The following is a 24,881-nucleotide window of genomic DNA, read 5'->3' on the forward strand; positions in this document are numbered from 1 at the left end:
TGTTGTAATAGGCCCTTCACACAACCGAACAAAATGTTTATCTGTTATTCTTTCATCTTCTACCCACACACCAATAAATTACAAAATACAATCAACACAATATCTTTTCACATAACATATAAAACACAATAAACACGGTCTATCCTCTAAAACACTACTCTCACGATCACGCCACAAACATCCGCTCCTTCAAAACACTTACAAAAACCCTGAACATAACGTATCATAAAAATGTAAAACCCAATAAGAGCTGGACGATAATCATACACATCTGTGGAAGGGGATCCGGGGAATACATTAAGAACATCCCTTGGCATATACTCCTCGTACCGTTCCGATCCAACCGATTTACGATCACGTCGTCCGGCTCTCTTTCGCCTTTTAAACCAATTTTGTATTTTTTTTAGTTTTGTTTGTTTTTCCTTTAATATTATTGTATTATGTGTTTTTTAATAATAAAATAATCGAAGATACTTTTTTATACAAATTGGTTATTATAATTCATACTTTCTTTATTGTTCCACGAGTGAATTATTGTATCAATAAGGATTATATGATTAAGGTAAGAACATCCTAATTTATTGTGCATGTATTTAAAATAGCAAGTGACCCTCGAACAACACACCTCGAGAAAAGGGATAGTTCTTATTTTGCGATACTCCTATAACATTTTTCCTTCCATCATTATCTTATCCCTTTCTTATTTTTGTTTTACAACAAATGTCAGCTCTCATTGAACCGATTTCCTTCAACGATACGGCAAAAGATAACAAATCGTATTTAGATTTACATATGGCTCTAAAAATTGAAATGGAAAAATTCTTTCCTTCTCTGTAAATGAGGAAGATACTCATTAATTTAAAACACTTCCACAACTAATAATTGTCTAATGTGGAAAAAATATAAATTAATAATTTTTAATTTGACTCATAAAGAAGCCACAATTAAAAATAACGATTTTTAAATCTAATTTTATTTTTGATCTCATATCATTGTCAAAAAAATACCATTGTCTAAAATTTCAGAGGTTCCGATATTTATTTAATAGAATTAATTCCCATTTGTTTTTTTATCTATTAGGATAAACTTAAAACCACTGGTAAGTATTATTTATTTAACAAATATATCTATATATTCAAGAATTAAAATTAAACAAAAAAAATTCATTTAATACTATAACGTCTTACATAACTATATACAAATAATTCGACCATAATTATTTATAAGGTATATGTTTGTTTAATATATAGTAAAATAACCCATAAAGTTAAATATTATATCCATATTAATATTGAACATGTTATAAAGAAAGAATATCCCGCAATCACCCTTGTACTGTTAAACACATGCTTATAAATTGTAGATACTATGAATTCCAACAACTATGACATCTATCGCATTCACTATTTAAAAATCTCACAGAAGGCATCGCAAAAAAAAAAATATTAAAAAAAAAAAATCGGACTGTACAATATAATGTAAGTACAAATAGTCTATTATAACGTATTCTCTTGAAAATATGTCTAAAAAACAAAAAAGAAAAATTGTGTTTGTAATAGTAATAACAAATAAGTAAATATAATGTAATAATTGAAGTCAATGAACATAGAAGCCAAGGCTTTTTTTAATGAAAAAATAATATAAAATAATATTTTTAGAAGTTAGTTTTCATTTGTAATAATATACATTTAAACATTTTAAATTAGATAATAAATGGACTCTTACACTTATTATATTTTATCTTTTACCTGAAGTTCCTCGTCGCTATCCCAATCTCTTTTAGGATATCTTGGTCTTAAACGATTAACTACTTCCGGCTCTCGGAAAGATAATTTTTTTCGGACCGGGTGTGGTTCCACCTTATTTTGCGGTGATGTATTTCTAATTTTTCTCATAACCATTTGTAATTATGAATAGATGGTTGAAAATGTAATCAACTTAAGTTTAATCATAAAAAAATATAATTGATTAACAAAATATCGTATTGTAGAATTACGCGTTAAACAAATATTTATTACAGAGTAGATTATATTATGTTGTGAATACGTTAAATAGTCAACAAATACTAGCACTATATCACTGTGAGTAACCAAGAACCATCAAAATAATCTCCCTTCCTTTGTCAACTGCCAATATTTGGCAACTCGCCTAACAATACTTCCTATTTAATATATACTATTTTAATTTCTCAATATTAATAAGTAATAAAATAAAAAATTTATTTAGTGCTTTTCTTACAAAAAATTATGTTAGGTCAATAACAACTTTATGATAAATATTTATTGAATTACAACCATTTTATAGCGGTATGTAGCGCGAATGAATACAGCTCGTACTGGTGTATATTTGTAACTAGATCTAGGAATTATATCAATTTATAAAAAAAAAATTTATAAATTTTGAAGGATCCCAAGTTTGTGCAACTTTGTTATATGATTAACATAGAAATATTATAGAAATAAATATTAAAGAGAGAGTACCCCGAAAAAGAATATTATAATCTTTTTATATTTCTCTTTTTGGCTATGTACAACGAATGATAAATGTTATATTAAATGTCAATGTTATATAAGACTTGTGTAACTCAAGAAATTCAAATGTTGAGATTATTAACTATCTGTATACTCATGTTAAAGTAACAAATCAAAATAGCGAGAATTTATAATTTATCAGAATTAAATTGTTTAATTTTTTTTTTTAATTGATTGCAGAGTAGAATAAAACTAACTGACAGCATATAACTTATTATTTGTATAACATTTTATACGTTTTTTATTTTTACCTTTTTTACAATATAGGTATATATGTAAAATGTGTTTTTTGTTATATTTGCAATAACAAATAATATTTTAAAAATTATTTTTTTCAATATTTGAAGATAAATATTTTATAGATAAGTTTTAAATAAAAATTTTAATGCCAAAAAATTTTATTTTAATTCAGTAATTACGTTTCTACAGCCGACCCCAAGTAGTTGGCATTAAGGTGAGGAAAAAGAAGATGTTTCTACAGAAAATTTGTTAAATTTGATATTATTTACGATTTTTCTATACAATCAAACATTAGTTCACGTATGTAAAGGAAGAAAATAATCATTATCGTCTTACGTTAATGACTGGCAACAGTACGCAATTTATTTTCCATAAAATGTAGTTACGTTACAATATTTTTCACTTTTAGCTTCGATGCGAAACTAAAAAGATATTAATAACACCGGCACACACAAAAAAAAAAGTTGTCTGTACTTTTGACGGGACCCACTTACGGACATGTATTTTGACCCGTTGAATTCGAATTTGAAGTCCGTTTGGCCCTGCCACCCTTCAGATTTTAGTAAAATTCAAAAAACTAAAAAATAAACAAAAAAATGCAAAAAACTGCAATTACAGCGATGAATAAAATTTTGTGGACCCTGATCAAGTATGATTTTTATGTATATCAATTTACTGAAACTGAATCTGAAGTTTTCTTGTCCCATTACCATTTTAAAATTTAAAAAAATCTCAAAAAACCAAAAAAATCAGGAAAATTGTAGTTATAAATATGAAAAAAAATTTATAGAACACGATTAAATACTTTTCTTGTATTTTTTCACGCATAAAATAGGAGTTTAGGATATGAAAATATAAAAAATTGTAATATTTATAAAAAAAATGACTAGAATGAAGAGAACAATTTTCTCGAATTTTAACCTCTTCATGCACGAGATTTTTTTTCCTTAAAAATAAAATATTTAAATTGCAAATCAGGTTGCTAATTACCTTATGATATTAGTAAAAATAAAAAATAAATATTTTTTGATTTTGACTTACTAAAAATAAGGTTTTAGTATATGATATCTTATGATACCATCGTGCAATATTTGAAAAAAAAAATATTCATATTATTTAATTTTATCAAACATACGTTATACTTTATTAAAAAAAATAAAATAACAAACAGCAACTTTTAGAAAAACTTCATAAATTATAAATCATAAAATATATATAATAAAACAAATTTTAAAAGATCAATATTGAATAATAATAAACAAATAATATTTAAAAAATTATAAATAAGACTAGGTATTTTTCTTAAATTTCAGACTTTTGATAACTTCAGTTTTTTAACTGAATATAAATTTTATAACATATTTTAAAAGTATTTAACAAAATAATATATACTGTCGTCAATTTTTTATTAATTTAGTGTGAAATGCTCTCATACATTCTGGGCATACGGCACATTCTGAATCACTAGGGATTTCTAAATCCAAAAAAAAAAACTATATATTTATCCCTGAGATCTATTTTCAAATAGAAAAAAAACATCATAGTATAAAGTGTTATTATTTTTCATATAATAGGCACAGTGATATCATTCGATACTACATGGTAACCAAGCAATTTCAAATACATAACAACATTATATTGTTTTAATATTGCCAAATATTAATAGATCGTACTATTTTATGTAATAAAAGTAATTAATTATAAATATAATTAGATTATTTGGTCGTTAATTATATATAAAAAAAAAGTAAAATTTGACTTTTTCAAATGCACAAAACAGTTTCGCGTTTATAAATCTATCTCTTTCAACGATAACACAAACAAGTAGACCGATTCGTAATGTTCCGTACATTAAACCAAAACAATAATAACATTTCTACCACGATTTTTCGATTTTATATAAATTCTACAATTTAGTAGTATCATATGATGCCACCGTGCATGAAGAGGTTAAAATTCGAGAAAATTGTTCTCTTCATTCTAGTCATTTTTTTTATAAATATTACAATTTTTTATATTTTCATATCCTAAACTCCTATTTTATGCGTGAAAAAATACAAGAAAAGTATTTAATCGTGTTTTATAAATTTTTTTTCATATTTATAACTACAATTTTCCTGATTTTTTTGGTTTTGTGAGATTTTTTTAAATTTTAAAACGGTAATGGGACAAGAAAACTTCAGATTCAAATTCAGTAGAATAAAATACATAAAAATCTTACTCAATCTGAATCCAAAAAATTGTTTTCATCTCGATAATTTCGATTTTTCATGATTTATTGCAATTTTTGGGTTTTTTTGCTATTTTTCAAATGTTGACCACTCAACGGGCTAATTAACGTTCAGATTCAGTTTCAGTAAATTGAAATACATAAAAATCATACTTGATCAGGGTCCACAAAATTTTATTCATCGCTGTGATTGCAGTTTTTCGCATTTTTTTGTTTATTTTTTAGTTTTTTGAATTTTACTAAAATCTAAAGGGTGACAGGGCCAAACGGACTTCAAATTCGAATTCAACGGGTCAAAATACATGTCCGTAAGTGGGTCCCGTCAAAAGTACAGACAACTTTTTTTTTTTATGTGCCGGTGTAATTTTACCATGATGTGGTCATTATTATTTTTTTTTTTTTTGTATCTGTCATTACCTTTTCTCAGGTTTGCAATGATATACATAGTACATCATTAATGTCATAATGTATTATTTAAGACTTCAATCAATCACACAACATGAAATGTATACCAATAAAAATAAGATATATGTACTTTTTAAATGTTTAAATATACTAATGAAATTTCGTAGAAAAAAGCATATATTAATTATATAAAACAAATAGGAAATAGTAAACAATATGTAATAGTAGCACATAAGATGTAGGGTAATAAACTATGTCTAAAATATTATATAAGGTATGATAGTATTTTATAATATAGAGATAGTTATTAATAAAAATGTAATAAATTACGATTAATAAAGAAATAATGGTGGCGTCGGGTATCACTACTTGCCTTTGAACCACGATCAAATTTAATATAAAAAGCCCAAATTAGGGAACATTCTAAAGATAGATACAGTCAGATATTCATAGAGGCACTCACTACGCTCGATCATTCCACATAACATAATATTTGCAAGAAGTGATCCATCGTCATCACAATTATATTTGTACAAATAATACAACATCTATTTATTTAAGAGTGTCACAGAAAATATCAAGGTAGGAATCTTATAAATTCACCAAAAATAAATAAGGTTTAGAATTAAATTTTATGAGTACATAGATTAAGTAAGCATACATTTTTTCTAAAAATTTCCATAACATTTTGAAAAATCGACAAATCTAAATTTTTAGCTTCGATGCGAAGCTGAAAAGGTATTAATTTTCCAATGATGTGTTTTTTTTATTATTTTTTTTTTTTGTGTCTGTTACCATTTTTTCTCAGCTCTCACCAAACGGATTTCTTTCAACAATAAGTCAAAAGATCACAAATCGTATCTAGTCGAAGACACTACTCTCAAAAATTGAAAACATTTTCCTCGTTTCCCGTAAATGGGGGAAATTTTCAAAAAAATTACAAATTTAAATTTTTTCAATTTTTTTACTTAAAACTGCCATAACTTTTTCAAAATTGAACAAATCAATATAATTTTGTTTTATAGATGCATAATGTCCTTACCTATCATTTGATATATTTTTTTTATAAATTTGACTCTTTACCTGCTCACAGGGAGGGATTCAAAATGACAACTTTTTCACAAAAAATTTACTTTTTCAACTTAACTTTTGAAAGTGTTCCAGAAATACTGACACTTTTATATATATCTTAAATTAGTGCTTATGTAATATACTTTATTATGAAAAAAAAAATTTTGGATTTTATTTTGTCTTCACAATGAAAATGGCTACCGAACGCTATTTTTGTGTGAAAATTCTCGATTTTATTTTTTACATTTTTAACTTTATAATGCTATAACTTATTGAAAAGTGCATAGATTAACACAATTTTTTTATGAGAAATAATATTTATATCCCTTTTTCATTCGACATACTTTATCTTAATCAGAATATTAATAAGGAACTAGTAGATCATGTAGCTTTTGGAATAATCCACCTATTTTTAAAATTAAACACTATCTAATGATTTGCATCGGAGCGTTTTCTTTTGATAGTGATTTTAATCACTGTCAGATATCATTTATACTTGCCTTATCTATGCCACGTTCATACTGTGCCGCGATCCCACTGTGCTACCGTTTTTTTTTTATATGTTAATACTCGTTTATTTTTACTTAGAAATAATCTAAAAAGTAGAGCCGATAGAAAAAAAGTAGTTGCAAATTTAAAATCAGCAATTATTATATAGTACTATTATATAATAGTAATTATTTTTCAAAAAGTAAGTTTTTGTCTCTGATTTTAGTGGTTTTAATCACTGTGAGATATCAATTATACTTGTCCCAATTTTGCCTTATCCACACTATGACTCAACCCTACAATACTACAATTTTTTGTTATAAAAATTATAACATAATTATATAAGATTTAATTTTTTTTTTGGTCGGAAACAAAAAATTATTAATTATCGATATTGAGTAATGACATAACTTTATTTTCTCACACAATTTTTGTCACGTAATTTAAAGAAAAATATTAGATTTAGTGCAAAAGATCAACATAACTCTAAAAGAATACAATTTTTGAAACAAATGATATTTACACATGATTATATAAATATGAATAATCTATCTTATAATTTGTACTCCAAATTTTTTTTAGTTTAGCTCGATAAGTATTACATTCAACGTCAAAATATGTAGACCTTAATTATAGAACGTACTATTGTCTATAATAAAGAAATTTACAAAATTTTTCATATATCAATTATACTTTGAGAAAAATAATAAAATATGATCAATTTTATTTAAAGTTTGTCTAAAAAAATTCTTAAAAATTATTTCATTTAGAAACTATTTAAAAAGTTAATTATTTAATTGTTCACTAAAATTAATTAAAAAAATTTGTATTATATACTATAAAATCATAATTATATTAAAATTTACATAACACAGTATCTACTTAAGATCACCATTTGATCACTATATGTTTTTTTTTGTGTTTCTCTATCACTTCCGATATTTCTTCCGATAATCTTATACAGTCTAAACATTTAAATAACGTTACTAAATTTCATTCAAAATGAAAATGTTAAAAAAATATATTAAAATTATTTACCTGCAATAAAAACTGCTTTTAATCTTAGTCTTTAGTGAATTAGTTATTATATTCATCCAGTAGTTTAAGTCTCTTCTCAGCTGTGTCATTAACTATTATTATTTCCTTTATTATTTTATAATACTCCTGATATTTCTAGCAAGTTGAATCAATTCTTAAAAAAATTTGTTCTAAACTGCTTAAACGTTTCAATTTATTTAAAGTTTACCAAATCAGTTGGTAGGTCTTTTTTAAGGAAATTGGAGACATCATATAATAAGTAGTCGATAATTTTTTTTTTAATCAATTTCTTCTTTATCATTCATCTTTGTTGTAATTTTTGTTATTCATACCCGTGCTTAAATTTTTTTCAGCCATTTTGTGTATTTTATAATCTACATGGTTATCAAACAAGGAAAAAGTAACATATTCTGAATTTAAATACCATGTTAATTATTTTTTTTTAAATAAACGTCTGCAATTTTCTTACTTTACTTTCTTAATAGGCTTTAGTTTTCTAAAAAATAGTATATCATTGAAGGGAGCTTCTATCACGTTGGGAGAAGAAAATCAAGTTTGGATGTGACATTTGACTATAAAACAACGAGTATATTTTAAAGATGTCTCTACTCTGTTTTTTAGTTTAAATTATTTTTTAAATAAAAATATTTTTTTGTAATAGATTGCCTTAGCCATCCATCTGAATGGCATGGAATAGGTTGTCGAAATCTAGTTCCCTTTGGAGGAACACCACACAAAACTATAATTACGAATTTCAAAAATTCTTGATAGTCATCTCGAGAGAGAATTTTAGTAATTTTATATTTCATTTATTTCAACTTTTAAAATATTATGAACATAATTATCAGAGACTGATGTAGAATATTGTGTTTAATCAATTTATTCCCATCCCAGTTGAAATATTTTGAACAATAATTCTGGTTCAGTTGAAGGATATAATTTAACTTCTGAAAAAACACCTTGTATAACAAGTTCTAGTTTGTCGACATGCCAAGAATAATGTTTGTCTTTCAACACATTGTTCCAAATAACACATATCCAATTTAACCTTTCGTATTAGAGACCGTGGCATCAAAAGTAAAAGCTTGTACTTTTTATAATGGTAACCATTTAATTATAGCTTCAAAGGAAGTTGATAATAGTTCTAACCTATCCTATGGGATCTATGTGTGATTCCAAGAAGTTGTTCAATATTTAAGGTTGTCCCGATAATAGAAAGATGATCTACATTTTTTTCGCCGTAATAATAGGAAGTATTTTTATGTCCCATGGATCATAACAAAATTAAAATTTTGATTATGAAATTTAGAATTAATATATTCAGCAATTTTTTGTCTATAACTTTCACAGGACCTTTTAATTGATAATTGATTTAAAACATATATGCTGAAACATAATAGTAAATAATTCAACACGTACTAAGTAAAAAAAAAACATCCCTATCATTTACTTTACACATATCAAACATGACAGACAATTTAACTGTTAAATGTTCTTTTCTGACTCTTTTACTTGTTGACCGACTTGTGATGCACTGGTGATAAATAACATCACTAAACTTTTCGATATCTTCAGAATGTGAATCAAATAAAAAAATTGAATGTTTTTCTAAATTGTAAATGTGTGTTAAATATACGACAAAATTTATTGGTTCTAATTAATTACCCTCTAATAAAGTTCTTGTATAAGACGTAAGTGTTTTGTTTTTATTTCTAATTTATTTCCTCTATACTAAGTTTATATTTACTTCCGTCATATAACCGGAATGGTCTTTAGTTCGTTTGAAGTCGTATAAAATCAATATTTTTCTTATTTAAATCAGAACTGAACATTCATATCTTCAACGAATAACGATAGTTATTTCCGTACATTTAATAATAAAGATAATACTTGTAATGGTACACATAATTGATTGTCTTTACTTAATAATCTTTAAATTCATAAATTCAACTTAATCAATAAATAATTGATTCAACGGATAACTTTTTTTCATAAAATATTATTAGAACCTTTTTTTTTATGAAAAATTTAATGAACCTACAACCATTTAACAAATATATTACAATTACTGTAAAAAATTATTTATTTTTCAAATTTATTATAATGAATAATTTAGCACAAATTTTTAATTTCAAAACTGTATGTCTAAAAGACGTATATAATTTGGAATATTTTGGCGTATTAATTTATAATTTTAATTCAGTGACAGCTATGAATTTGTAAATTTTTAATTATTTTTAAAAGGATTATTAATATATTTATCAAAACTCGATTCTAATAGTTTTTATTAAAATTAAATTTCTATTTAAAATATTTTTTAACAAATACAGTTTATTGGTACATTTTAAACGAACAAATAGGCAATGTTTAATAGCTAGTATAAAGTTAAGCAACTTATACAATAAATAATTGATTCAACGTATAACTTTTTTTCATAAAATATATTAAAAACCTTTTTTTTATGAATAATTTAATGAACCTACACAATCATTTAATAAATATACGACAATAACTTGTAGGTGGCATAGGACATAGTAACAAAAAAAAAAAAAAATGATCACTAACGGTATAAGAGAAAAATAAAATAAAACCAGTTGGATCTTTTTAACTTAAAAACATAATTGTATTTTTAAAAGAAAATGTAGATCAATGCCGACGCCATAACAATCATAAACAGAAATCAACAAAAAAACATGACATAACATAACATAATAACGGTAATGTTTGTGGCCAGTGCCACCAACTCTTGCCTATAACTCATCCATTCTGACATAGGGTTAACCCTCATAAGCAACATAACAAAAAAAAATGTACATACATAAAAGAAATATCATAACTTAATATAGATGTTATAACTTATTTATCATAAGGAACATTTTTAAATAAAATTCAGTCTTGTTGAATACAAATACTTATAACATAATAACAATTAACTTTTAAAATAAAATATAAAAATTTAAACGTAACATTAAATATATTATTATTTAAATTATTTTTATGTCAAGATTAGGTGACTACATTTTCATGCTATTTATGGTACTTACACCCATATAAGGTCTTTAAGTATGCTAAAAACCTAGTATATTAGTCACCACAAATCTATCATTAGAAAGTATTTTTTTAATAATATAAGGTCCTTTAAATTTTGTGATTAATTTTTTATTTATACCTGGCGTAGTATCATAATTATTTATTAAAACTAAATCTCCTACTATACAGAGTGATTTTTTTATCATAACCCACTCAATTACTTACAGAATAATAATAATTAAAAATTTATATTATTATCTTTAGTAACACATTATTCTTGAATTATTAACTATGTAATACTTTTTAAGTTCATCCCTTATGCCTGGTAAGGGTGTCAACTTTGTTTTTTTAAATGGTAACACATATTTTTAATTTAATAAAATGTTTGAGTTTTTAATTTAATAACAAATGTCATTTGAATTTTTAATATAACTTTATTCGTTTATTAGATATAAACATTTAAAGTTTCAATTTTTTGAGTTAATATATAGGTATAATACACAAGGAATTACAAATACAGGTAGCTAATTGATTTTTTATGATATTGCTATCACAGTCACGGATTGTTTATTATCAATTATGACTATCAATAGATATACATTCTGTATTGTCAGTTAGTGTATTTATAAACTCACAACAATGTGCCTTACTATCATTGATAATAACAATGCTGTGTACCTGCTAATATTGATGTCATAAAAAACCAATTAGCTACCTGTATTTGTAATCCCTTGTGTATTATACCTATATATTAACTCAAAAATTTGAAACTTTAAATGTTTATATCTAATAAACAAATTAAGTTTCATTAAAAATTCAAATGCCATTTACTATTGAATTAAAAACTCAAACATTTTATTAAATTAAAAATAGGTGTTACCATTTAAAAAAACAAAGTTGACACCCTTACCAGGCATAAGGGATGAAATTAAAAAGTATTACATAGTTAATAATTCAAGAATAATGTGTAACTAAAGATAGTAATAAAAAAAGATGTTTAAATTATTATTATTCTGTAAGTAATTGAGTGGGTTATGATAAAAAAATCACCCTGTATACCTAGTTGGTATTTTATGTTTACTATCATAATATGTTTTATTTTGTTCTTGAATTTTAGAGATGTGATTAGAAGCATCTTTCCTAACTTTTTCTAAATCTCTTTCTTCAAAAAAATGTTTTGAATCTTAATAATTCTCTATATCATCATCAAACTTATATTTTTGTTTAACACCATATAATAAAATAGTTGGAACTTCAAATATAGAACGGCTAATTGTAATATTAATAGCATATTCAACATCATTTAATGTTTTATCCCATCTGGACAGGTTAGAGGATAACTTAGCCATCATGGGGAGAATAGTACGGTTTACTTGTTTGGCTTGGCCATTGGCTAAGCATTCAAGCTCATAGCTGTGATATTTAGATTCACAATCAGTTGTACGCATACTAAGATAGAACACAGGATGAATTTTATTATCATATTTCTATTTTTATACAATACAGAGCCAAAACCTACTTGTCTAGCATTAAAATGCAATTCAGTTTCTAATAATAGAGAATAAAGATATAAAATTGGGGGTAAAATTAAAAATGTTTTTAAATTTTTAAATGCTGACAACTGACTTTCACCAAAAACAATCCCTTTATTCTTTTTTATAAGATCATATAATGCTTTAGCGATAATAGATAAACTTTTAACAAATCTCCTAAAATTACTAGCTAATCCTCAAAATCTATGAAGTTCTTTTAAATTATTAAGTATAGAAAAGTTTTTAATGACCAATATGTAATGGGGATTTGATTTTATACTATTTGCATCTACTTCATATCTTAAACAATATTTTTTTTGTAGTAAAAATGAATACTTATCAAGTCCAAGTTCAAGAGAGTATTGTGACATAATTTTAAATACCTCTAAGAATATGCATACTTTTATCAGTAGTTACAGTACTTATTAAAATATAATCTAAATATATAATAACTTTATTTTGTTGAACTAAAGAATTAAAAATAGTATAAATATACCTCATAAAAATAGAAGGGCTACTACAAAAATCAAAAGGCATTCTAGTATATCCAAATTGACCCATAGGTGTTATAAAGATAAATGTTTAATTGACTCTTCTTTAACTTTAATATGATAAAAAGCATTTTTTAAGTCTAAACGCGTAATGTATACTTTATCTATAAGCATGTCAAGTGTGTCATCAATAAGTGGCAGGAGACACTACATAAAGTCTAAGGTCATTTGTTTTCTTTTTTATTAAAGCAATAAGTGAGCAATAAGGTGAATTACTAGGTCTAATAATTTTATCAGTTAATAATTCATTAATAATAATTTTAAGTTTTTCTTTTTTTTTTTCACTAAATGATATACGCCTAGGTCTAAAATAAAAAGGTACATGATCTTTTGTTAATTTAAATTTAAGTTCTACAGGGGCCTCTAGTTTTATAGGGTTAACATCATTTGAATAATAATTTTTAAAAATTGTCGTCACCTCATCCTGGACATCAACACTTAAATTTTCATTAATATCTAATTTAATAGATTCAGACTTATCAATATCAATTAACATAATATCATCAAAAATAAAATTATCATCATTAACTTTTTCTATAAGTGAGCTTTCATTAAATGATAACTTAATAGATTTATCCATAGATCTTATAAACATGGATAGGACATTGATGCTTTATCAGCGAAGACTATGGTGATAGTCTTTATTTGTAGTATTATTACATGATAAGATTTTATTTTTTATTATTTAATGGTTAGTAATAAATAATTAGTATAAGTTATGTAATTTATAACTTATTACAAAATTAAAAAACAGTATCATAAACACTTATCACAATTAAAATATAAACAAATAGCCTCATTTTCATATCAGTTCATAACTGCGAAACACAAGGGCCTTAATTATGAATGTCCTATCCATATTTATAAGATTTATGGATTGTCACAATTAAAACTTCTACCTAACAAACAGTTTGAATTCATTGTACCACTATCAAGAACATAAAATAAAATATTTAATTTAGCATTTATACACTTAATAAAAACTGTTGAATAAAAAATGCCTAATACTTTTAATTGGCTTTTATTAATACCAAAAGATTAGAAGTGACAGAAGTTAAAATTAAATTAAAAGGAACAACATTTTCTTTAATTATAGAAACAGGGCTACCCGAGTCAATGACTGCATCCAATGTCCAATGTCTCATTTGACACTCAATATTAACACTCTGTGTATATGGTGGATGATTGCTCATCAGTTTCCTCTTCATTTGTTTTCACACTGTTATTTCAATCATTTTGTCGATCCTCCATTGAGCCACACTTAAAACAGGAACTTGGTGCTCTTTTTGGTTTATTACAGTTTCGAATATTGTGAATATTCGAATATTAAATAAATCATTACCAAAAATTATCCGCTTAGTACGTACTTTATTTAAATTTTCACAAGTTCGTATATCATTAAACATTTCATCAGTGTCTTTATGATGTTTCGACAACAAGTATGTGACCATGTCACGTGAATAAGAACCTTCTAGGTTCAAAAATTGTGTTTTAACTTAAACAAATGATAAATTTAATTCACTGCATGAACGTACTTTCTCATGAAAATAATCAATGGTAAGTTCGCCTTTTGAACTCTAGAGACTAAATTTTGCCACAATTTTGATCACCAATAAATGACCTTGTAAACTTTTTTTCAAATTTTTTCCATTAGGAAAAACTAGAACTCTTAAACCACTGTTGAACTAGTTTATTCAAATTTGGACGAATAGACTCAATTCTTAAAGGATCAGACCACTTGCTAATGTCAACTATTAAATATGTTTAGCCAATCTTTGGCTTCTGATCTAGACTTATGGCCAGTAAATGGTTTTATACTTTTGTTAAGATCTGGCATAACATAAAATTGATTACATTGGTTACTCGTAATATAAAATATTAAATTTAGAGGGCTTTTCGAAAGTATCAGTCGTAATAACTCGTTGATCTCCCTGAGCTGTATCGCCATGCTCTCGATTATTATCCAAATCCATCAGGGAAACGGATTTTAAAAAACCACTTTTGAGAATATAGGTGGCCAAAAAATTATCACTAACGGTGAAAGAGAAAGATAAAATAAAACCAGTAGGATCTTTTTAACTTAAGAACATAATTGTATTTTTAAAAGAAAATAAAGATCAATGCCAACGCCGTAACAATCATAAACAGAAATCAACAAAAAACATGACAAATCATAACATAATAACGGTAATGTTTGTGGTCAGTGGTGGCACTGACCACAAACATTGCCTACAAACTGTAAAAAACTATTTATATTAACTTTTCGAAATTTTTTATATTTCATAATTTTTTTTCAAAATATAATTGATAAATGAAAAATTATATAAATATCATTATTATAGAAAATAATAACTAAGCTTATATATATTATAGCGTTAAATGTAATACTTATCGAGTTGAACTCAAAAAAGGAAAAAATACCTTCAATTGTTGTACTACAACTCTAAGTCGGGACCAAAAGGGGTTGAATAAAACCTTTCAATTTTTGACTAAATTACTTTTTTATATATAGAACTTATCTAGGGGATATTGTGTAAAAAATATTTTATATAAATAAAAACGACACATACGTATGTATATGTTTGTTAAATATTTATCTCTCCATATTAAAAAATAATGTTATTAACTTTATAAGGCATCAAGAATAGACCTTAGACATTTTTAATAGTTGTTAAATCGAGGATGACATTATACAAAAAAAATGCTTGCCAAGACAAAATTGGTAAGTCATTTTTCTTGATTAAAAAAAAATAGTGAATAAGTAAATCTTCTTCTTACTTTTTCCTCGATTTAATCCCAACTACTTTTAGTCGACCACCCTTATCCTAAACATCCACTAGACACGATCTACGCTCACATCAGCCGTCCCATATCATATTCAATTACATTCTTCAATCTCATTTTTGTTTTTCCTATACCTCTCAATCCTTCAACAATCATTTCTATAACTGTTTCTAAAGATTCCGATTCTTTTCTCCTCATAACATGACCATATCATCTAAGTCTATTTTCTCTCTTCTTATCCACGATTGACAATAATAGTTTCATCACTATGTAACTGTTAGTGTTTAACTGAAATATTTCGAAATTAATTAATAATTTAATTATTTAAAAATACCCTAAAATATCTTGATTAAAATAAAATTCAACAACACATGAGTGGATGAAATCATAGGTGAAACTGGAATAAGTCTGAGTAGGCCATGACCTAATCTAATATGGAGGATTCTTTTTGGATAATCTTCTTCTACTTCAATCTCGCCTTAACCCTAACTACTTGGGATCAGCCACCCTTATCCTACACTTCCACTTGACACGTTCTCCAATATCCTCTACGTTCACATCAGCTATCATCATATCGCATTCAATAACATCTTTCTATCTCTTTTTTGGTCTTCCTCTTTCAACATTCGTTTCTATAACCGTTCTTACAGCTTCCGATTCTTTCTCCTCATAACATGACCATATCATCTAAGTCTATTTTCTCTCTTCTTATCCAAGATTGACGTTACATCTATACTCCCTCGTATATGCTCGTTCCTTATCTATCTTCTCTAGTCACTCCACTCATTCATCTAAGCATTCTCATCTCTGCTAATCTCATTCTCTCCTTTATTTCTTATCAACCGCCCGATAGTCTGAACTATACACCATAGCCGGTCTTATGGAACTTACCTTTCAGCATTATTGGAATTGTCTTATCGTATAACAGACCAAACGCTGCTCTCTACTTCAACCACCCGAATTTAAAACTGTGTCTTACATCCTCGTCAATACCACCGCTTTTTTGCACAACAGACCCTAAATACTTAAAACTTTCCATGTCTCCAATCACGTACTCGCCTATTGTCACTGATCTCCTCATTTCACCTACCTCGCGTTCTCCTTTGTCAATTAGTACTCTATATACTCTGTCTTACTCCTATTTATTCTTAAGCCCTTTTAACCTCTAGCCTTTGATTAATTTCCTCCTTATTTTTTCCTATTAACACTATATCGTCAGTGAATAACATGCACCACGGCACCTATCTTTGAATTTTTCTAGTAATTTCATTCATCTTTAAAGAAAATAAATAAGGACTTAAGGCAGAACTTTGGTGGACTCCTACTCTTACCCAAAAATCTTCTGATACTCCACTTACGCTTTTTACCCTAGTACAAGTGCCATCATCTTCTATTATTTTAATGTACCTTTTTTTATTAATGCCCACTTAAAGACTCTCTCATTAATACTCATGAATACTCTATCATTCATTTTCTTCAAATCTATAAATATCATATACAGCTTTAAATATCGGCACCACAATACCATCCATCCATTCATTTGGAATCTTTCTTTCTAATAAGATTTCTAATAATTTTTTTCAACCATATTATGCCAACGCCACATTTTATTTTCCATACTTCTACTGGCACTTTATTTGCTTTATTCTTTTTCATTGATACCACAGCCTCCCATACCTCTTTCTCACTAATTAAATCTACCAGTCTATCATTCCACAAGATATCCTCTAATGTCTCTTTTGGATACTCCTCATTCAGTAATTTATCATAATACTCTCTCCCCTATTTTTCACATCATTATCACTTGATAGTACTCTATTATCAATACCTTTTATATACCTTATATAATGATAATCTTTAGTCCTTTTCTCTCTTACTTCTACAACTCTATAGACTTCTTTCTCGCCTTTCTTTGTTCCTAGCTTTTTACCCTGGTACAAGTGCCATCATACATATCTTCTATTATATTAATATACCTTTTCAAGACTCCTTTTCTCATTAATGCCCACTTTAAAACCACTCTCGGTACTCTGTCATACGTTTTCTCCAAATCTATAAATACCATACACAGTTTTTTCTTCTTTTTCTTAAACTTTTCTATTAGTTACCTCACACAAAATACTGGTTCCATTCTTGACTTACCAGGCAAACTGATAACCAAACTGGTTTTTAGATACCGATGTCTCATTTCTTATCCTCTTATCTATTACTTTTTCTCAAATTTTCATACTATGACACATAAGCCTTATGCATCTACAATTTTTACACTCCTGTATAGACGTGACGTCTATCATTAAATATCGACACCACAATACTATTCCTTCATTCATTTGGAATTGTTCCTCCTAATAAGATTTTATTTAAAAGTTCTTTCAACCACCTTATGCGAACACCGCCTAATACTTTCCATACTTCTACTGGCACTTCATCTGGCCCCACTGTGTGTTACACCGAGTTGTTGTCGGTCATCTTAGCGCGTTTTATTAGCTATAAGCTCTATAGCGGATTGCGAGCCAGTAGTTTTGTATTCGATTTGTTGTAAAAGTAAAATATCACCTTTGCGATTGTCGCACTCTTGTGCGTTCAGTATATCGCCGTTGGGATTATATATTTTCTGAGATACATCACAGTATCGTTCACAGTATATAGTACACGTTGGTCAGCTATTTTGTTAGATTTCAATTGATTCATTCAATATTTAACATTATCGTCAGCCGTTAAAATAAGCTGCTGAGTATAATACTTGTTCATCATTATTTTAGGATTTATTCATATTTTTAATTTATTATTTATTTATATCAGGACCATTGTGGCATAAGCATTAAGTGTTCCCCTATCCACATTGGTGTATATATAAGATTTTAAGATTTTTTTTGAAATATAGGTCATTATTTGTAAAGCTGAAAGTAAAACATTTTTGTAATGTATGGTTTAATTGTAATTTCCTTATCTATTGTTACTAAACTAGGAAGTAAATATTTTTTTTAATTTTTTGATAGTATTATTAATGTTGTATTTGTAAAATGAAGAAAAACAAAATATTTTAGTATATTAGACGAAATGGAATGAATTGTAGAAGTGAAGAAGAAAAAGGACTTCGGGAGCACCGAATGTAATCTTTTTTCACGCGGTACGTTTATGGCATTAAGTTTTCATTTTATGTATTCTTTTATTGTGTTTTAAATGTATATTTATTTTGTATGTTTTACATTATTTAATTATACATATAATAATTACTTTTGCGTTATTATTGAACTTTTATTACTTTAAGTTAAGACACTAAGATTGTTTCAATTTAAGATATAACAATGTACAATACATTTAGTTGTTATATGTTTTGAAATTTTTTTCTACATTCATCCATACAGTCAACTCATCTTATTCCTTTTCCTCAGCAAGCTTGATTAAAAAAAAAATAAAACAACGAATTCGTGTGAATATCACTGGACGCAGCGTTCATTCAGTTAATAGGTACTTAATATGGTTAAAAATTTGTCGAACATTCTAGCATAATATATTTAAAATGCCTGATGAAGAGTCGTGATTCCAATGTGCTGAGATTTTTTATTAATACAATTATAAAATAATTATTTATGACATTATTCAATAATATTTTTTTTTTGTGTGGGAGGTGGGTTCAAAACCATAAAACTAATTACAAACGTAAATAATTACAAAGAACTAAATATAAGGTAGGCAATAGAAATTTTTAAAAATAAAAACAATTTAATTAATTGGGATCTTGGCCCACTGATAAATTTATCATTAAATTTGTGTAAACTGACAAAATGTGATAATATTACTTAGTAATAAGAGGTATATGAGGGGATTTTTTCCTGTAGGCTGTCAGTATGTGTTTCGTGTTTATATAAATTCAAAATTTATTAAAAAGAACTTTCTTAATATAATTATTATTTTAAGAGAAGTCGAGAAGCTAATATTAAATAAATCATCCTGTATACAATGTACTTTGTAATTTTTTATAATTTCTCCATAAAACTTAGATTACTAAATAATCTAATATCCTTTTCATTATAAATTTAATAACTATAATAAGTTATTCATGAATTATACTAATGAATCATAAAAATTGTTATCAGGATATAAATAAGAAAATAGAAGTTAATGTTGTCTATTGAATAATTAAATTATTCTTTCTAAATATTAAACACTATTATCAGATTTAAATTTATTTATTTATTTAAATCAGCGTTTAATTAATTTGGATTTAAAATATTTTTCAGCTAAATGACACTTAGAAATTTTAAGTGAATTTTGTATTGGTCAATCTTTTAATTTAAGATAATATAATTAAAATTAATTAAAGTTTATTTCTACTAAACAAAAAAATAAAACATCATTATTTAATGAACAAATAAATTTATTTTAATTAAGTCTCAAAAAGTAAGTATTTTGAGTAGACTTGCTAATATTTTCTGTATTTAAAAATTAATTTCATTGTTTTAGCTTCAATGCGAAGCTGAGAAGGTATTAATTTTACTATGATAATTTTTTTTATTTTTAATTTTTTGACCGATTTTGATGAACAATACGTCAGAAGATCACAAATCATATCTAGTCGAAGACATTGCCCTTAAAAAATCGCTCGTTCCCCGTAAACAGAGAAAACCCAAAAAATCACAAATATAATAATCGTTAATTTTCGACATTTTTTTTTACTTAAAACTGCCATTACTTTTTAAAAATGACCGAATCAATATAATTTTTTTTTATATAGATACGTTTGGTATTTACCAATCTTTTGATATATTCTTGTGAGCATTTACCCCATACCAGCCCACAGGAAGGGTTTGAAAATGGCAACTTTTTCAACTTAACTTTTGAAAATATTTCGGAAAGACTGACACTTTTATACATACCTGAATTTAAACTTATGTTATTTACTTTAATTTGAAAAAAAAATTTTACCTCTAGATTTGTTTTCATTCGAAAATACCGTATTCAAAGATATGCTATTTTGTGTTAAAATTCTGGGTTTTGTATTTTATTATATTTTAAAATACTTGACAAGGGGAGTACACTGATTTTCATAAATATTATATAAATCAAATTGATATAGCTTAGATACTTAAACTTATTTAAATTTTTTTGAATTTTTTAAGTCGAGGAAAATAGTTTTGAAATTTGAACTAGTTTAAATTGCCACTTTTTTCATTCGATGGAAGCGACATACGGTTGTCGAGTCGGTAAAACTTGTGTCTTACACGCTTGGGGTACAAGGTTCCAAACAGCGTATGGCAGAAAGTTTCTTGCATTTTTTTCTTAATTCTTTTTCAGTTAAAATAAATTTTAAACTCATTTGATTTTTATCACATTTTGATTCAATAACTTCAATAAAGTTCAAGGATCCCATCACTGTAGTCGCCCATTGCGAGATGAAATTTCTTATTCATATTAAAATTATTTTACTAAATTTTTAGGTCTTAGCTTCGATGCAAAGCTGAGAAGGTATTTTTTTGTGACTATCATTTATTTTCTCTGCTCTAACTTGACCTACATTTTTCAGCGACACGTCAAATTATTACAATTAGTTGAAGAAAAACTCAAAAATTGAATAAAAAATTCTAATAGATCAATTAAACAGTTACTTATCCCATGTTCTCCATACAGACATTTAAAATCATTCATTTCTAATGTTTTCAAAGTATTTATTGACGAATCAAGTTCGATATGATAGGTTTCAATTGCAAAATTAAATCATTTTACTTTGGAATATAATATTTTTTTTACTCTATTTATGTGTACTACTACTAGACTACAATAATACAAAAATTTTGGTAACATATTGCTTATATAAATAATTTCTAAAGTAAATGATTGTTAGTTTCTCCTGAATTAACAATGGATTTTTAGATCTTATTAACAACTTTTTTTTGAATAGTTATTTTAGTTAAGGTAAATCATTAAAATTAATTCATTTCAAATTTCAGTTGTATAATCTTTTTAAACACCAAAAGTTAATAGGAAATGATTACTATTCTTTCTAATTAAGTTATTTATTATGATGAAAATGCAAAAAAATATTAAGCTTTTCTGATAAATTTACATATTAATCTTAACGATACAATTTTTTAATTTTTCAAACTTGCAAATTAAGCTATAAGTTATGGTAATAAATAATTTGTTTTTTACTATAAACTTTCACAAAAATCAACTTTAAAAGTTTAAATAGGTTAAAATGTCATTTTCTTTATTTTTAACATATTAATAATCAAAATTAGTATTACTTTAAAACAATTTTTTTGTTCTTAATTTTTTTTTTTATATGTCAATATTTATTTTTTAATAATAAGTAATAATATTAAAACTTAGAAGTGATAGAAAAAGTCTAATTGCACATTTGAAACCAGCGCGAAAAGTTGATTTAGAAAAGTATATTTTTGATTTTTGAAGTTCAGTGCAGTGTATTTATTCATAAGTAACTAACAGTTTTTATTAAAAAGTATTGCATCAAGCTCTTTAAATTTTAATACACGTTAAAAATAAAGAAATACAAAGCTACTTTATTATTTTTATAGTTTCTCTTAATTATAAATTACAATATTAAATTATTGAATATCAATTTCTTACTAAAGTTAATTACAATAATTAGTTTTTATTCATATATTATATTTTAAATCAAAGAACTATTAATTAGGATATAATCAAAGAAATTGAGTTGATGTTGCTTTTGAAATAATTTACCAATTTCTTAAAATTAAATACTATCTACAGATTTGCATCGACGCGTTTTTTATGATTGTGATTTTAATCACTGTCAGACATCATTTATACTTGCCTTATCTATGCCACGCCTATACTGTGCCGCGACCCCACTGTGCTACCGTTTTTATATGTTAATCCTTTTTTTTTTTACTAAAAATAATCTAAAAATTAGAGCCGATAGAAAAAAAGTAGTTGCAGATTTAAAATCAGCACAGTAATTATTTTTCAAAAAGTAAGTTTTTATCTCTGATGAAAAGTTTTTATAGACCAATTTAGACCAAATTATTTTCTGAAGTTTTTCGCATCCGCTTTTCAATTTTTATAGTCGTTTGCTATAGAAATAACAAAATATACAACTTATTAATCATTTCTTATAATGTATCTGTAAAATTAACAATATTTAACCATTGAATATCAATTTTATGCTAAATTTATTTACTATTTGAAGTCATTATTGATACATTTTATTTATAAATCAATGGACTCCTAATCAAGATATAAATAAATATAGAAGTTGATATAGCTTTTGAAATAATTCAACAATTCTTTCTCAAAATTAATCACTGTCAGATATCATCTATAATTGCCCCAATTATGCCACGTTCACACTGTATCGCGTCTCTATTGTTCTAACGTCTTTTGTTTAATTAAGTTATATATTACAAAAGTTTTTTTAATACAATAGGTTTATATATTTGAATAAATTTTAAACTAATATACCTTTTTGTTTGCTTTAAACACATTACACTTGAACACATTGGTGGAACCTTCTCGGGCTATATAACTGATTATTTTCATATCTTGAGAATCATGAGATACATAAAATATTCTAAAAGTTGTAAAAAAATTTAAAAATAAAGTACAATAAAGAGAATTATAAAAAATTGATTAATTAATTAATTATAATAGCAGTATTACTAATAATAGTAATATTCTTTTAGTACAGATATCCCTTTAAAAATATAACCTTGAATTTAATATTATTAAATACCCATATCTTAATTTGTTTATTTAGTAGAGAAGAAAATTATAGTTTTGTTCTTAAAATTTTTATACTTCAATTTATCAAAAGATTCCTCAAGTAAAAAAAAGTGTATTCTTGATAATTTAGTTTCTATATTTACATTACTTAACTATTTACTGTGTTGGTATACTCTCTCGTTAATTAATTTAACAACATCTTCAAAATTAAATTTTTTCCATCACTACATTGAGGAAAAAGATGGTTTGATGTTTTACAATTTGAATTTCCTATTGAGATCACAGGTCTGTTAATTATTTTATGGAGTAAAAGAATAAAAGAAAAATAAATAGATGATTAATGAAGAATATTTTTATTTAACCATACAACATAACAGTCAGTATAGTACTGTCTGTTAATATCATTAGTAAAATTATCTCAAATTAAATAACTTTTACAGAGAGCAACAGATGAGCGCTAAAAGCGGTAAAAAATTTTTTAAGAATAAAATATTTGTAATTTCTCTTTATCATATTATTAAATTAAAAACGGGATCATATACAGAGTGGCTCAGAATTCACTGACAACTGAAATAACTATTGATCCAGTTAATTTTTTTTGCAATTTTTTTTTTATTAGTTAACATACTTGAGGGCTATAATAATAATTTATTAATATTATTTTTATAATTAAATTTAAAAAAATTAAATTTAAAAAATTTACGAAAAATGTTTAGAAAGATTACAAAATAGCCAATTTTTAGAATATATTATAAAAAAAAAATTTATTAATGTTTAGTAGTTAATTTTTTGTAACATTATAATTTTCGTAAAAATTTGAATTATTCTGTATTTATCTACAATATCAAATGCTGGCTATGTTATATTAAAAATTACAGAAGTAAACACCATTTTATCACACTACATATGATATGAGTATAGATTTTTCTATGAAAATTATTAACATTCCAATGACTTACTTTAGTTTAAATAAAAACTCGAACAATACCTATTACATATTAAGTAGTTTTATCTCTTTAGATAAAACTACTTATCTTACTTTTCTTCTGTCCTTGCCTTAATCTCTTAATTCGACATTTTATACCGTAAAATAACACAACAAAATTTAAATTTTCATAAACATTAAAATGATACAGACTATTCATTACTGAATATTAATGAGATATTTATTAACCAAAATTTCTCTTAAAATCTACTCTATAAAACAGCTATCTTGGATAAATGATTTATATTTATATAAAGTATAAAAATATAAAATATTGAGATATACGTT

General features: G+C 25.5%; 1 protein-coding gene across 6 annotated transcripts in view; it reads right to left on the minus strand.

Moving 5' to 3' along the window:
• The window catches only part of LOC126895883 (carboxyl-terminal PDZ ligand of neuronal nitric oxide synthase protein), a 64,518-nt gene that overhangs the window by 19,404 nt on the left and 20,233 nt on the right, over positions 1-24,881 (minus strand). For 3 of the 6 annotated variants that reach the window (XM_050668184.1, XM_050668179.1, XM_050668178.1), the window contains exon 5: positions 23,348-23,456. The exons of 1 other annotated variant lie outside the window; for it this stretch is intronic. In XM_050668184.1, coding sequence (XP_050524141.1) covers positions 23,348-23,456 — 109 coding nt within the window. Of the gene's footprint in view, positions 1-1,748; positions 2,071-23,347; positions 23,457-24,881 lie in introns of those variants that run through there. 2 more of the 6 variants (XM_050668183.1, XM_050668181.1) reach the window with 2 other exon arrangements.

The sequence above is a fragment of the Daktulosphaira vitifoliae genome, unplaced genomic scaffold (genome assembly GCF_025091365.1).
Source record: "Daktulosphaira vitifoliae isolate Bord-2020 unplaced genomic scaffold, ASM2509136v1 Scaffold_1, whole genome shotgun sequence".
NCBI lineage: Eukaryota > Metazoa > Arthropoda > Insecta > Hemiptera > Phylloxeridae > Daktulosphaira > Daktulosphaira vitifoliae.